Source organism: Chroicocephalus ridibundus, chromosome 2, assembly GCF_963924245.1.
Source record: "Chroicocephalus ridibundus chromosome 2, bChrRid1.1, whole genome shotgun sequence".
In the NCBI taxonomy this organism is placed as follows: domain Eukaryota; kingdom Metazoa; phylum Chordata; class Aves; order Charadriiformes; family Laridae; genus Chroicocephalus; species Chroicocephalus ridibundus.
This window is the reverse complement of record NC_086285.1, coordinates 85,593,230-85,607,940: the sequence shown is the minus strand read 5'-3', so window position 1 is coordinate 85,607,940 and position 14,711 is coordinate 85,593,230. Positions and strand designations below refer to the sequence as shown.

The 14,711-nt window shown below is 38.4% G+C and overlaps 1 protein-coding gene across 3 annotated transcripts in view; it reads right to left on the bottom strand.

Moving 5' to 3' along the window:
- The window catches only part of CDH12 (cadherin 12), a 573,557-nt gene that overhangs the window by 15,341 nt on the left and 543,505 nt on the right, over positions 1-14,711 (bottom strand). For all 3 annotated transcript variants that reach the window (XM_063326103.1, XM_063326104.1, XM_063326106.1), the window contains one exon: positions 6,707-6,843. In XM_063326103.1, coding sequence (XP_063182173.1) covers positions 6,707-6,843 — 137 coding nt within the window. The remainder of the gene's footprint in view (positions 1-6,706; positions 6,844-14,711) is intronic.

Genomic DNA, 14,711 nt, shown 5'->3' with positions numbered 1-14,711 from the left:
AAGCAGACAACATTCTCTTTCACTTGATGCTGAGATCCCTCACAAGATAGCAGATACGTAAAAACCAGTTTAGCTGGTGAGTCAAAAGGATAATTATTTTATCTTTCTGCATTTAAGAAGAGTGGCAGCCACTCTACAGACACAGTTAACTATTCAAGAAATCTATGCTATCAATCAGGGTGGGGTAGGAGCGACAGCACGGGGTCATGGTTAAGTACAAGAACAGTTTTCTGGAATCTTCAGACATAAATGGACCCCTCAAATTATTTGCATTAGCTGCTTACTTCACAGTTTGTATAAACATCTGCATTTCTGTTGTTTATAACTAACATAGCAAGGGGCAAAGTCTCTATATGGTGGCACTCTAGAAATTTTACATGATTTCTTTCCTGTTCTTAGGAACTACTAAATGAAGGGTTTTCAAGAGGCCTCTGTCAAAGCCAAAAGGTATTGCCCAGCTGCAAGTGGAAGTGTGCTTTACCTGTTCACATGTTCTGGATTAACTGACCACCCTACAAACTCAGTTTGTAGCAAAAAAACAACAGAAAACCCACAAAAACCCAGTACCCAAGCCACACAATATTTGTAGTTCCTTTCTATGAAGATATCTAATTAATAGTGACTATATCTAATAATATCTCTTTTAATCCTCATTCATTTCCAATCCAGCATCATCCCTACTTGCAGAATGTCTCTGTGGAGAAAGGCATTGTGCAGTATGAATGAAGACAGAGTTTGGTCCAGCAGCTGGGAATTAGGCAGCGGCTCTTTAGATACCCAAAGAACCGGAAGAAATCTAGATCACAGTTGAATAGGTTCCTTTGTATAACAGGAAACAAAAAAGTACTACGAAGTTATTTTAGTCAGTAGAGGGCAGGACCCTGACTCCAAATACATACAGAGATCAGAAAAGCCCCAAGCAGGTCAAGTTCACACAGTTATTGGCAGGAACAACCTAACTTAAAACTTCCCTCCTAGCAGCGCACGCTGCAAAGAACACAGCAACTCAAACGGAGTAACTCAGGTTCTCCTTTTGGTTTTGTGTGTTTCTTTTAAGGTACAACAACGAACAACAGGAGTTCAAGATACATTCTTCAAATACATTAGAGATCAACGCGTTGCCATAAAAGTACAGGCATAGATGTTAGTTCCTTTCCTCTTAGAAATATGTTAACAATGCCTCTCCAGTAAAAGAATGACTGTATTCAAAATTTATGCATCATGTACATGGGAGATATTAGCTGATTTTGATAATTTCTATCAAATACATCAGTTTCTGTAAGAAGTCTTTTTAGGCTATATTTTTTGAAGTACCTTACATAAATTATTTTTTCAGCTTTTTGGATCAGCGTACTTATTATGGGACTGTATATTTTTAATATGAACAAAGGGTTTTGACATTTTGCTTTTCCTCAAAATCACGATAGGATAGCATGCTCTAGAAATATACACAAATATGACTATACTTTTTACATTTATTTCTCACTGATGGTCTGTGATTTATTTTCTATGATTCTCTGAAAGATATATTAGAGGCCAAAATCTTTTCTTGCTAAGCATTTTAGCAAGGTAGAATTTTACCTTGCATAAATGGTCAGCAAAAATTAAACATGAAACTAAACAGAATTACTACAGCATAAAATGGACCTAATTCTGAATTTCACTTTATTTCATAGAATCATAGAATGGTTTAGGTCGGAAGGGACCTTAAAGATCATCTAGCTCCAACCCCCCTGCCATGGGCAGGGACACCTTCCACTAGACCAGGCTGCTCAAAGCCCCATCCAGCCTGGCCTTGAACACTTCCAGGGATGGAATTAATCTTTTTTTTCTGGTTTGCACTGGTATCAGTTTGACTGCTCATGTATATAAAGGAAGACTGCAAGAAGAATGCGTACAGCTTTGAATTCATATATAATTACAAAGAGCTGTAATACTTGATGTGAATGAGGACAAAAAATTGCATTTCAAATACCACTTTGCAGACTTGACTTCCATTTTCTCTGTTTTTGTTTTGTTTGCTGGTTGTCTCAAAATCAAATCTTTTTGAGCCCTGTGAGCACAGCAGTGACGTGCATGCTGGTATCAGTGAGCGAGTCGCTGAAAACTTGTGCTCATGTTTTTTAAACCCAGATTACACAGATGAGAAGATAAATTGGTTAAATCACTAGCCTAGGAATTAAGACACTGTTTTGATGTTTCAATTCTGCCTGTAAGATACAGGCAAATTAATTCACTTCTTCCTTCTTCACTTTTGCTGTCTGTAAGACTGTGGTAACCCCGGTTCCTTCTTTTGCTTGAGTACTATCATCCGTTAACATCTTTATGGTTCAAAGGATATTACAGTAGCAGAATATATGTAAAATACTTTGACTAATGAACTTGCGAAAATCCAAGATATCCGAGACAATAGATACTGACCGTTGAGGAGAACTGGTGATTCCTTAATCCCAGTTAATGGTATGTAGGAGAAGATAAATGCCATTTTGAGATTTAAGCTAAGGTTTCTTTAGCATTCACAAAATTTAGGCCTAGAGTTAGATGAGTTTGGAAGATGGTTTGGACAGGAAGGATTATGTTTATTTTATACTTATTTTCAACCTTAACTAATGTCTTGAGGAGGGGAAAGCAGAAATAAGATCTTACGCTTCTTGTCTATTTCCTCTTTTGTAAGATGCAAAAACCATTTCCATACTAGTTAATTAAGCACCACCCCAGGGAACTTTTTGAGCACTGGACTGTGATTTTTTTATACTGTTATGTTCTCACAGCAGCCATAGGCACAGTTTTGGCCTGGGGCAACTAGTGATCTTGCGGACAATTCACATGCATGTGCTGGGAGTTGGTATAAGCAAGGGACCACTCTCAAAGAATCGATTTACATGTGGGCATCCTATTTGGAGGTGAAGCGTGTTTAATGGCATAGAAATAGGCTACTCAGTGGCAGCTGGCCTTTGCTCTTGAAACGAATGCAAGCCATGTTTAATTTATTAGTTTGGACAGAGTCTGTGGGATCAAAAATGTTCAGAAACAGCAACCATGAAGGCTACCAGGGTGTTGATTTACTCTTAAGAAGAAAAAAAAACAAACAACAAAACAAAACCAAAAATGATGAAATATAGACAGGGGGCAAAAAGAAGTATGGAGAAATTGGGAAGTGAAATGGGGGGAAAAAACGTGAGTCTCAAATCTCCCCTCCCTGTTCATGTACTTCGTTCTATATAAAGGCTGATTTTTTCTTTCTATGGATTAGCAAGGGACCTTCTGCATTCAGCTGCCTTCAGGTCTGTGTCACCACCTGTGTGTCAGCAGAATAATCATCCACCTCCCACTTAAAAAGATGTCTGCTTTGGGAAGGGTGAGAATAAAGTTAAGGTGGTTTGTGTTAAACATGACAGTAGGTTATCTGTCGCTCCACACTGGGTATGCCTCTGAGATGTTCTCAAGAGTCAGTTGTGCTGCTATTTGGAGATAGATTCACAGATCAGATGTTTGGAATTTTTTCAGGGTTAGAAATAAAGAGCACAGTATAATGCTATGTGGTCAGAGCTGGTCATTGCTTAACTTGGGTAGAATAACTTCCCTTATCCCAGTTCCTTATGTGGAACCAGCAGCTACTGTCTATGTGCAAGATATACTACTGTGTTATTGCTGGGTAACCAGCACTTCCCTGGCTGTGAGTGTACAAGTTGACACAAGCAAGCCTAGGACAAACCCGTTTCATAATTAACTGTTTGCTAAGGGTCCAAATTCTACCTTTCTTTAATCTGACAACCTGCACCATGTCTGGCGTAGGCAGGGATAAAGGGGCAGGGCCTGGCATTTAGGGAAAAATAATCTCAGTGTATATATAAATATATATATATGAATATGTATGTAAAACAAATGCAGACACATGAAACCATTTACAAATTCCCAAACAACCAGGCCTTTGAACAAGACTTTTTTTTTTTTTCTCTGCAATAGGTGATGTCCGCAAAGGTTACTTTAATCACCACAAGGTAATTCTCTTCTGCCTTATTTTTGAAATCTATTCCTTTACAAATTAAAACTCTTGGTGCTTTAGTGCTAATAACAGTCAGATTTATCAGCTTGTAAGAAAAGTCCAAATGGTACCTCTGTATCTACATTTACGTTTACCAATTGCCTGCTCCTATGTTTAGCGATCTAAACTGCATGCCATTTATGCCATTGTTTGGAAGGTAACTTAGTTGCTCAAAAGTCATAATATTACTTCAAGAATTTACTGGCTGTGAGAAAAAATGTAACACAAGTATCATCTGTGATTCATACAGGGTTTCATTTTGAAGCTACAAAAGAACAAAGGGGAGCAATCACTTAGAAGGTCTGAGGCTAAGGCACAGGCAGGGAGTCCATGCAAGCCTCGTGACCTCGGCATCATTTGCCACATATAGGGGAATGATGGCAAAACTGGTTTAATTTATTTTTCTCTCTGACTTGATGGGGAAAAAGATGGCGGTCTTTGTTTATAACTGGCCTGTTCAAAAAAAGATAATTTGCAGAATGACCATTAGGAAGTGTCTAAAAGCTATGTGTTGGGGGGTGGTTGCTGTCGCCTCATAGTGAGAAGGCAAAATACCTATTTTATCGATAAAGTTTTTTAAGTAACAGAACTTCATATGCCCATTGCTAGTTTGGAGTCTGTTTATTTTAAAGAGATACGGTCATGGGGAACTGAAAATACTCGGGTAACAATAGTATCCATTCCTGAGGCAACTTTATGCAACTGATTGCAATACCGGGCGACTTTCCTTAGGTAATCATGTACATGTCAAGGCACTGTTCAGTGCACTTTTTCACTAGTAAGAGATGGCAGTTTCAGTGTTTCTACATCAGCACTAAACAAATGGCAATTTTTTTTAGTAGCAGAAATTCTTCAATTATAGTAATTTTTTCCCCCCTCTGTTTCTTCAGATGTTTTCTTCTCTTCTCTCTAACCTTGCTTGGTTGTGTGCAGTTTGTCATCCCTCAAAACTCAATCTTTATTTTTGTGCTAGCCCTTAGTCAGGCAACTGCATAGGAAGTTTTGACAGTCAATATACCTCAAATCCTCCAAAATATTGCTGGTGTAGTACCGATAAGGCAATTGCTTTTAATGCTATAGATAATGGTCAATGTATAAATATTTTGAGGTATGCTGAAGTGAATCACAAATATGTCTTAGGTGTAAATTCTTAACTAGGCAATTGTTAAAATTGGGAATTTCGTAATATAGCCTACCTGCTACAGCTCTACATAAACATAATATTACTATATATGTGCTGAGAAAGTGCACAGAAAAGTAGACTTGGAGCTTTTAGCTAGCTTTAATTACTCTTGGTAATAATAAGCACTTTCATACCAAGTTTATTAAAACTGCTGCCTTCCTGCAGAAAAAAAATTTACAAATCTCAAATGTTCTTTGTCCACCAATAAATTTAAATAGTTAAGCTTTACTGAAACATAGACCATTATGAGACCTTCCCTCTGCATCTACCCAACTTTCAGTTTGTCTGGAAACAAATTACAGTTCTGCTGGACTTTATGTCGACGTACACATGCAGATGTTTCTCCACATACTCCATCACTTGTGATAGATTAGTTTCCTCTATTAGTGTATTCCTTTTCCAAGCTACGGATAAAACTCAAGTTTTCATTTGACTGGTGTCCTCGTTATATTTTCAGGCTCCAGCTAGTGAGTGTATGGTTCCTTTTCAGCTTACTACCACTGAGAATTTATTATTTTATTTTAAATAATGTATATCTTCTCTGCTTCCAAAATCTCCCTCTTCCTGTTAGTAGTATGTATTATTTTTTGAGGACTCAATACCAAGAATACATTGAGGTAAACATGTTCTTCGCTTTAGAAACTTGCATTTCTGGACAAATAAACATAGGAATGAATAGGAAGTATAGCAGGGGTTCTCTTCTACAGCCTATTGATGTCAACAGAAAGACTTCTGTGGCATTTACACAATCGCTAAGTGACCAAAAGCCTTGTATTCAAAGGGTGGTATATGCCTATGAGAGTTTCAATTTGACAGGATCATGAAGGAGGAATGCTACAAGGAAGAATGGCAATGAAGCAAGCTGCAGCTAGATAATACAGAGGAAGAAGGAGTTCTTCTAAAAAAAAGGCTACATGGAAGAAAACACAAACACAAGAAATTAAAAAAACACATCACAAATCATATAGGAAAAGAAAACAACTGGTTAGGCACAAAGTCTTGGGCAGAGAGAAAACAAGAGCAGAGATGCAGCACACAGATTGATTAATTCGGGGCCTTAAATCTTGACTCAATTTTAGTGTACTTTTTGTCTGAGAAACAAATGAGTCTTTAAATTTTTCTACCTTTAAAAAGCTGTTATTTGACTAACCTAATTTCATACGGAGTGAATTACAAAATCAGAAATAAGAACTGGAAGGTCTCCATACAGCTCCTCATGCCCTTTGTGATGACAAAATGTTTTTCAGCTTCTGAGGGAACTGTGCCTACATGAGGGCTACTAGAAAAAACATACTATACAGGGCTGTTTGGACTTCACACTGAGCCTCACAGAGAGTCTGGCAAAGATGGTATTTATTGGGCCGTCTTAAATAATGTCTTGGCAATACATGCACTTGTCACAGCATATTTACCCCAGAGCACTACATTCTGAAAAAAATACCATACTAGAATATTACTTCAGTTTGTGTCATACTTACTAACTTTACTTGCAATTATAGAGAAATTGTACTGTGCTGTGCTTTCTCTGTCCAGTAATTCATTAGTAGCAATGGTTCCTTCAGTAGCATCTATTGTAAAGTAGCTGTCCAGATCATTCTTCCAATCGATGAAATATCTGTATGCGAAAAACATTAAATAAAGTAGATGCAAATGTGCAAAGATTACTCATTTATCATAACAGCAGTCTAGCTCAGTCTAGCTAGCTCAAGTTTTGTTATTTTTCTCTTCCCAGCTATTACCATCCTTGCAGGAAGAAGACAATAAAGAATGATTGGTTTGTTTGTTTGTTTGTTTTCAGTGTTGGACTGTTAAAGGAAAAATGGGATATAATAAAAGTTGTAGTACTTCTGGTATTCAGAGTATTTGAAATATTTGTACTCCCAAGAAGTTGATGCCCGGCTTCTGTGACCCTGATCACTTATACCAGTCACTTTGGAAAGCACTAGAAAGGCTTAGAGGGAAAAAGAGAAAAGATATGTGAAATACTGCTTAAGGTATGAATAACGATGAAGAGTGAATCAGATCTCATCTCTTTACATCCATTTGTAGCTGCAATAGGCTGGAAGTAGCCTCACTGGGCTTGCAAAGAAGTGTCCTAGTGGATATATATAGGCTGTTGGCACAGTCTACTTAAAGATTCCTCACCTAAAGGATGTTGGAAGAGCCGCAGTATGGAAGATGGAGAAGAGCATGCTTATTCCCCCACATCTATAGGAGCAATAAAAGGCTCTTTGCCTTTGGGAAGAATAGGCAACTTCCACTTTCCCTGGAGCTGTGAGGAACAGAGCAATACCATTGTTTTTTTTATTCTCGTGAACCTTTGTTTGTAAAAAAGTATGAACATAGAGCAGATTCAAAACTCAAAATCTGTACTTATTTGTTATTTTTCCCTAGTAAGAACTTAATAGAAAGCAGCAATGTGCTTGTAAACATAGCTGCTTAAAAGCAATCTGATAATTATTGCAAACCCATTTCCCTTAAATGCTAATTAATTTGAAAGTCTATTTTCACATTTGATGCTACTGTTTGTAGTCATAACAGAATAATAATTTTTCCGATGAAGTGCCGCTGGCTACTAATTTCCTTTTCATTGTTAGTCTCTTCATACCTTGATGATGTTTCTCAAAAACTAGGCAGGATAAAACTGAGGAAGCAGTAGGCAATAAGGACAAAATGTCACTCAACAACAAGTACATTTAGAAGATCATAAAGGCCAGAGGACTGTGCCTATGACAATTCATTGCATGTAAACCAGTGAGAATAAGAATAGAAGCTAGTATTTCTTTCTCTGATCAGTGTGATTTATGGAAAGAATATATACGGAATGTAATGACAAACACTATGTTTATTGCTGTAGAAGGCAGCAATGGTAGAAAGGGGTATCTGGCATGTTCCTGGACTGTAACTAAAGAATGCCAATAGCTCAGGAAACTTGAATAATAAAAAACAACCACAAATAACATACCATGCTCCTTTGGAGACAATTTCTTTAATCAAAATCACAAGAAAATCCTATCTGTAGATGAAATACAGATATTCATCAATTGACAGGCACGATTACCTGTTCACCACTTTATTTGAAAAGCCTCAGAAATGGTTTGTGAAAGGCAGCATGTATCCTTTTACACAGCTGAGTAGGCACGTTTTCATGAATATGATAATATTGTCTACCCACATTTGTAATTTCAATCTCATTGTTCAAAATTTGGTTGACATAAATATTATGAAAAATATGTAAGCCATGTATTAGAAATATCATTACACTGAGATACTCTTTCTGGAACAGTAAAATTACTATTTCAGGCTTTGCATGTTTAATAGATTTATAATTTCTTCCAAAATTAAATATGCAGCCACACACAAATAAATGGGATCAAAGCATGAGAAAGTAACTTTGTTTATCTTCCCCCTTAGGAAGATGCACTTTGCCTAAGAACCCTACACACCACAGTACGAGTCCATGAAAAAAGTACAGGGCCTAATTCAAAGCACAATATAGGTGATAGCCTCCTTTACCAGGAGGCTTTGAAACTACAGAAAACATACTCAGTTTGAACACTGTCGTGTTTGGAGTTCGAGCATGAATATTTGTAGGACCAGAATCTGCAAGCATTCACATAGGTGATTAATTTCATGCACGAGCCCAGTATGCCTGCTCCTAAATATAAGCATCAGCAGGACCAAAGTCCACAATCAGCACTGCATGACTTGTGCTACTCCTGCTGAAACCAACAGCAGAATTCCTCTTGGCTTCTCTGGGAGTGGGATCTGTGGGAACTGAACAAGTTTCCAGAGATAAACCCAGGCATCTGGGACATAAAGCCTGATATTTGTTGTTAAATTGTGACACAAAGAAGAACACTGTTGAAATCCTGGTATTAGGACAGCTGTCTAGATCTTCTAGTCATGGTCTAGCAGTTTGAAGCAACTGAATTTGGTTTGTTTGACTGCTCAGAGTCCCGGCGAGACAGATCGTGGATAACTGCACTAATCCCAAGAGGCAGCTCTTTCCTTGAAAAGGTAGGGAGAAAAGGCACTGCCTTACTTATTGACACAGGACACAGAAGTATTATGTTTCAGAAACACCTGAACAGGCCAACCTGGCAGCTCTGAGTACCAGGACATTGGTATATTGTTCATATTCACTGATGGGGAAGAAACTTTGAACTAGATGTTTCCCTAAATACACTTCCTAGAAGAGGGTTGTATTCCACATTATATTATTGAAGAGGGGGAGGATAAGTGTGGAAGGATATACCTTTGCTAACATTGTTTGGGTCTTCTCAAGATTAGCTGTATTTGTGCATCAAGTAGAAGAGACAAAATAGAAATATTTGATTTATAAAATAATAAGAGCCAAGTCTGAAGGACTCCTATCCACACACTGCCCACTTAGGAGCTCCAAGAATAATTAGCATTCATCTTGGCTAAATGGTGAGGCTGTGCGCAGCCCATGGGGTCTCAACAGAGCACTCCCCTGAAAGAGGGGTCATCTTCTTTTGAACAGTGGAGGACAATGGGGAAGACTGTGTCAACTCTAGCTGCAGTACAGAAGATAGCACAGAGTGCTTGATGGAGCGCTGTTGAACGCATGAGTGACAGCAGATCACCCTTGTGAGGCTAACAGGAACTCTGAGCTGTCAAGTAGACAACTGTAGTTGCCTCAGACTGTTATACCATCAATAAAAGAACTGGACAGCTGTCCTGCTGCTCCTATGGAAACATACATGACAACATGCTCAGGAGGGATGGGAGGTGGCAGGAGCCTTAAGGAGGCTGTGAATCAAGGGACTTGGGTTTTGGTTTTCGGTCTTAAAAATGTGGTGGAATTCCCCTGCCTAGGGAACAGTGGGGTCCATCCTCACCAAAAGTTTGTAAACTTTGTTCTTGTAAAGTCTGTCTTTGTTGTTCTATCTTGATAGTGACGGCAGTGGTGACACAATGCAACAGAGGAATCATATAACAGGTTACAGCATGCAATAACTTACAACATATTACTGTTTTTGTTCACACAATACAGAGTATGCATTTGTGTGAGCATGAATTGTCCCTTAGTGGGGATTTCACAGCTGTTCCCAAATTTGCAGAGGAAAGCATATTGTGGCTTGGACTAAGCTCAAAAAGGGCAGCTTATGAGAAAGTTACAAGGTCCTTTACAACATAAGAGCCATTTTTTTTCTGTTTTCCAAAATTCAGATGGGAATTCTAGTCTTTCTAGTATTACCTTGGTAATGAATAATCTGTACTGTTACAATTTCATACTCAAATCTCCCTCGCATTCCATATGCACACATACATATAAAATTTGCTGTTGATATTCCACCAGCTAAAAATATCACAGCCACCATAAGTGCCCAGTATCATTTTTCTCTTCTCAGCTCCCTTTTGACAGGGCTTTATTGCCTCCAGAGAAGGACAGTTGCAAAGTACTGGCCTAAGTATTTTGTTCTATTCTTTTCAAGAATGTAGGGGCACCCTCTTACGAGGTGGTTGTGATTGCTGGGATTGTTCTAGTGATGGAAGGGCTCTTAGGTCTTCTTTGTCATAAATGTAGAGAAAGTAAAAGTAGCAGAGAATCAAGGGGTACCAGAAAAATTTAACAGGTACTCAATGTTGGCATGGTGAAAGCCGGGTCATATCAAGGTCTAAGTGCTCTCCTGTGCATTCCTAGCCCAGAAGCACCCCAGTGTATTTATCCTTGCTTGTGCCCACATGTAGCTGATGGCTACATCCATCCATACTTGAAAAGCAGCATCCAGGTCTCAGACAAGCTGCTTTGACATCGTTTTGGACTGGAAGGTCTCAGAGTTAAAGGAGCAGAGTTGCAATACTGTACCCATATACACCCATACCTCCTAAAAACTAAGAGCACAAGCAGGAACAGTCTTGCGTAGCTCTGTGATACCACTGCCTATGAGATGCATGAGGGGACTTATGAATCTGGAGAAAAAATATTTGTTTCCACAAAGTTTTCTTTCTGAGACTGGACCTGAAAGATTAATAGAGGGAACACTTGGTACACGGCTAAACTCTGACCATCTGAAATGAAATATGAATATTGAAACTTGTTCATGATATTTCACACTCACAATTCAAGCCAGGAAAAGCGCAAGGTAAAACATATATAAGCATGTGTATTTTAGAGGAAGAGAAGGTTGCTTTAGAGCTAGACTGGGAGGATTAAGGCCAAATGCCACAGAAGTAAAACTCTGAAGGAACTTTAGTTAAAGAGTGCTAAAACACAGACGATGGGTATGGTGCAGTGATGGTGAAGAGCTCTGACCTGTCCAACCTGCTGAAAGGAACAGTGAAGAAAAGATGCTGTCTACACTCTTTTTCACTGTTTCTATAGTAAGTAGGGAAGGGAATTATAGACCATTCCCCTAGAGACGGTGTTAAACTGAAGGCACTCAGACCGAACTTACTCCTGCTGGAACAGCATGCATACAGAAAATCACGTGAAAGAGTAATGCACATTATTCAATTGGAATTGGCATGAAAATGGAAAGGAGTCATCCAATTCAGTGAGCAATAACACATTTAATTACTGGTTTTCCCTTGTATTTTACTTTCCATAAATAGGGTACAGTACTTGCAACCAGTCTTCTAAAAGAAGAAAAGGAAAAGAAAAAAAAAGTTACAAGGGGCCATTAATTTAATTTTTATATTTGATGCAGAGCTGTCCTTCATCATCTGTGCCACTGACCAGCATAAATATTCTTGTCTGTATTTCAATTTCTATTTTGAAATTGTACCTTAAGCAGACCCAGATCCTGAATCTAAGAGAATCCAAACCACAATTTTTCTGTGTACACTCTGAATAATTTGGCTGCCAACCTGAGTTTAGAAAGCATCTTATTACTCCAACTACAGCTTGTCAAACCCAAGCACTGGAATGAAGCATTTTAGATGTAATAAAATTCCTGATGCGATGAGGTGAAAAGAAGTATAATTTCTAAAAGAAACTATACTTTCGACTATACTTTTTCCAACCCACAATTTTTTCCAACTTCAAATATATACTTAATGCCTTCCTCTGTAACTGAACCATAGTGGAAAGAGGAAGGATCCTTCCTTTCACTTTCAGTAGTTTCTTGAGTGGCTGGGCTCTTTTTAAGTTTAATTTCGCTGAAGGTGTTCTTGTGTTGGGTCACCAGTCTTCCCCAAGCACTGCATCCTTGCCCAGAAACTCTAGAAAGTTCCTATGGCTGGCCAGTGGTGGAAGGAGGAGGTGCCTGCAGCTCTCAGCTGGGCTAAGGCACCTCTGAGAGTGCTTGTGTCACCCTGCAGATACCCGAGGAGCTGGTTGTGATGCAGGTCTCGATTTAGGCAACTCAGTCAACTGAGGTAAAGGTGAATTTCTCAGTCCAGGCTGAATCGTTGGTGTATTTCGGTGCTTGAAACTGGTTTGTTTAGTATTACCCACTTGAGAGGTTTCAGTCTGACCGATTTGAGAGAATTGCTGCTGAAAGTAGTTCTGCTGATAAGGAGCAAATGAGCAATATGTATGAAATGTTAATATATGCAAATTAGCTACACTGGACTATGAATCTTGAACGATTAAGGGAATGAAAGAATTCACAGAAACACAGACTTTATCTGCTTTGAGGGGGAAAGATCATGGGAAGAAATGGGAGCAACAGCAACGATAAGACACAGTTAATAATAATATTCAGAGGGGGAATGGGTAACTGTCCTGGTAATTTTTCTCTTGTAACTGAAAGCTACATTTTGTATCATGTAAAATATCAGCTCTGTAGGCCATGATCCTCAGAGACAGCTAAGTGACTGATTTCGGAATATACGGACTTAAGTGATTCCTTTTTTTCTTATTAAATTACTTGGTGCCTCACTGCAAGGAGTAACCTTGAGTTAAAGACAGTGGCAACATGAGCTCAGCACAACCGCAGATTAGGCATTTGAAGGTTAATGGCTTCTAATCATTGTGCCTTCATGCAGAATAGACATTTCCTCAAAAGTTCCTGTTGATTTTTTTTAGTTTGAGAGGGACAAATAAGCTGGTTGATAGAAGTGATTTATAAAAATACCTCAACTTGTCTTCAACTCACATTTTGCTGATGTAAAGCACATTCTTTCCTCCAGTACCTAGTGAGATAGAACACTGATTTTTGGGAGAAAAATGTTGCAAAGAAAGGTGAGGGATGAAATAACAATTTTCTGTAATGTAACAGATCACTGATTGTGTATGTGACCTTAAATTGTTTAAACTGTGTTCACTTTAAGTTTTATTTAAATAATAAACTGCAGGTAAATGAAATTCAGAGTTTATGCCCAATTGGGACAGTTAAATAGCGCCCATCATATCAGAAATGAAGATGGGAAGCTAAAAAAATTAGAAACATAAATGAAAAATAAGAAGATCCATTTGGTAATTGTAATCAGTTAGATTTTTTTTTTTTTAATTACAATACTTATATAATTAAATAGATGAAAGAAACATGTAAGGCAGGAGTGGCAAAAGGGGTGAGGGAGTAGAAGAATACAAATGAGACTTTAGTTGTGATTTGACTACCAGAAAGTCCGAAGGAATTTTCATGAGTAGAATAATCACATGCTGCAGCTGGAAATTGATAGATTACTGCATACAACCAGATGTTGAGAAAATGACACCTCTACAACAGATTTTGTCCTGGGCACCGCGTCACTAGATAGATATCAACATATTGGAAGGAGTTTACAGAAGAGCAAGAAGAACTGTCTTGGGTCTAGGCATCGTGAGTTATAAGGAAAGATGAAAAGAACTAAAATATGTTTAGCTTGGACAAGGGATGACAAAAGGGAGACACAGTAATGGTATATAGATAGCTGAAGGGCCTAGACACCAAGAAAGGAAAGATATTTTGTTCAGCAGAGAGAAGCAGAGGGGCAAAATTAAGAAAGGGAAAATTTACGTTAGGCAGTAAAATCTTTCTGGCAGTGATGTATATTATGCTGCACACAAGAGGAATGATACGAGTTCTGTCACTTGGTGCCGCAAAGCTAAGCTAGGTAAAGTAATGGAGACTGTGCAGTAAGGGAAATTTATCATAGAAACATAGAGTAGAATCATAGAATAGTTTGGGTTGGAAGGGACCTTTAAAGGTCATCTAGACCAACCCCCGGCAATGAGCAGGGACACCTTCCAACTAGATCAGGTTGCTCAGAGCCCAGTCCAACCTGACCTTGAATGTTTCCAGGGTTGGGGAATTTGCCACTTCTCTGAGCAACCTGTGCCAGGGTTTCACCACCCTCATTGTAAAAAATGTCTTTAGTCTAAAGCTACCCTCTTTTAGTTTAAAACCACTACCCCTTGTCCTATCACAACAGGCCCTATTAAAATTTCTAGAAAGATGGACAGAATAATCCTATTAGTCCCTGTAATGCTAAACTGTGAAATATAATGGAAAAGAGTATCTTCATGATAATCATACTCAGTTACAAATCTGCTCTAAGGTGCAGTTCCAAATATTTTAAAATATAACC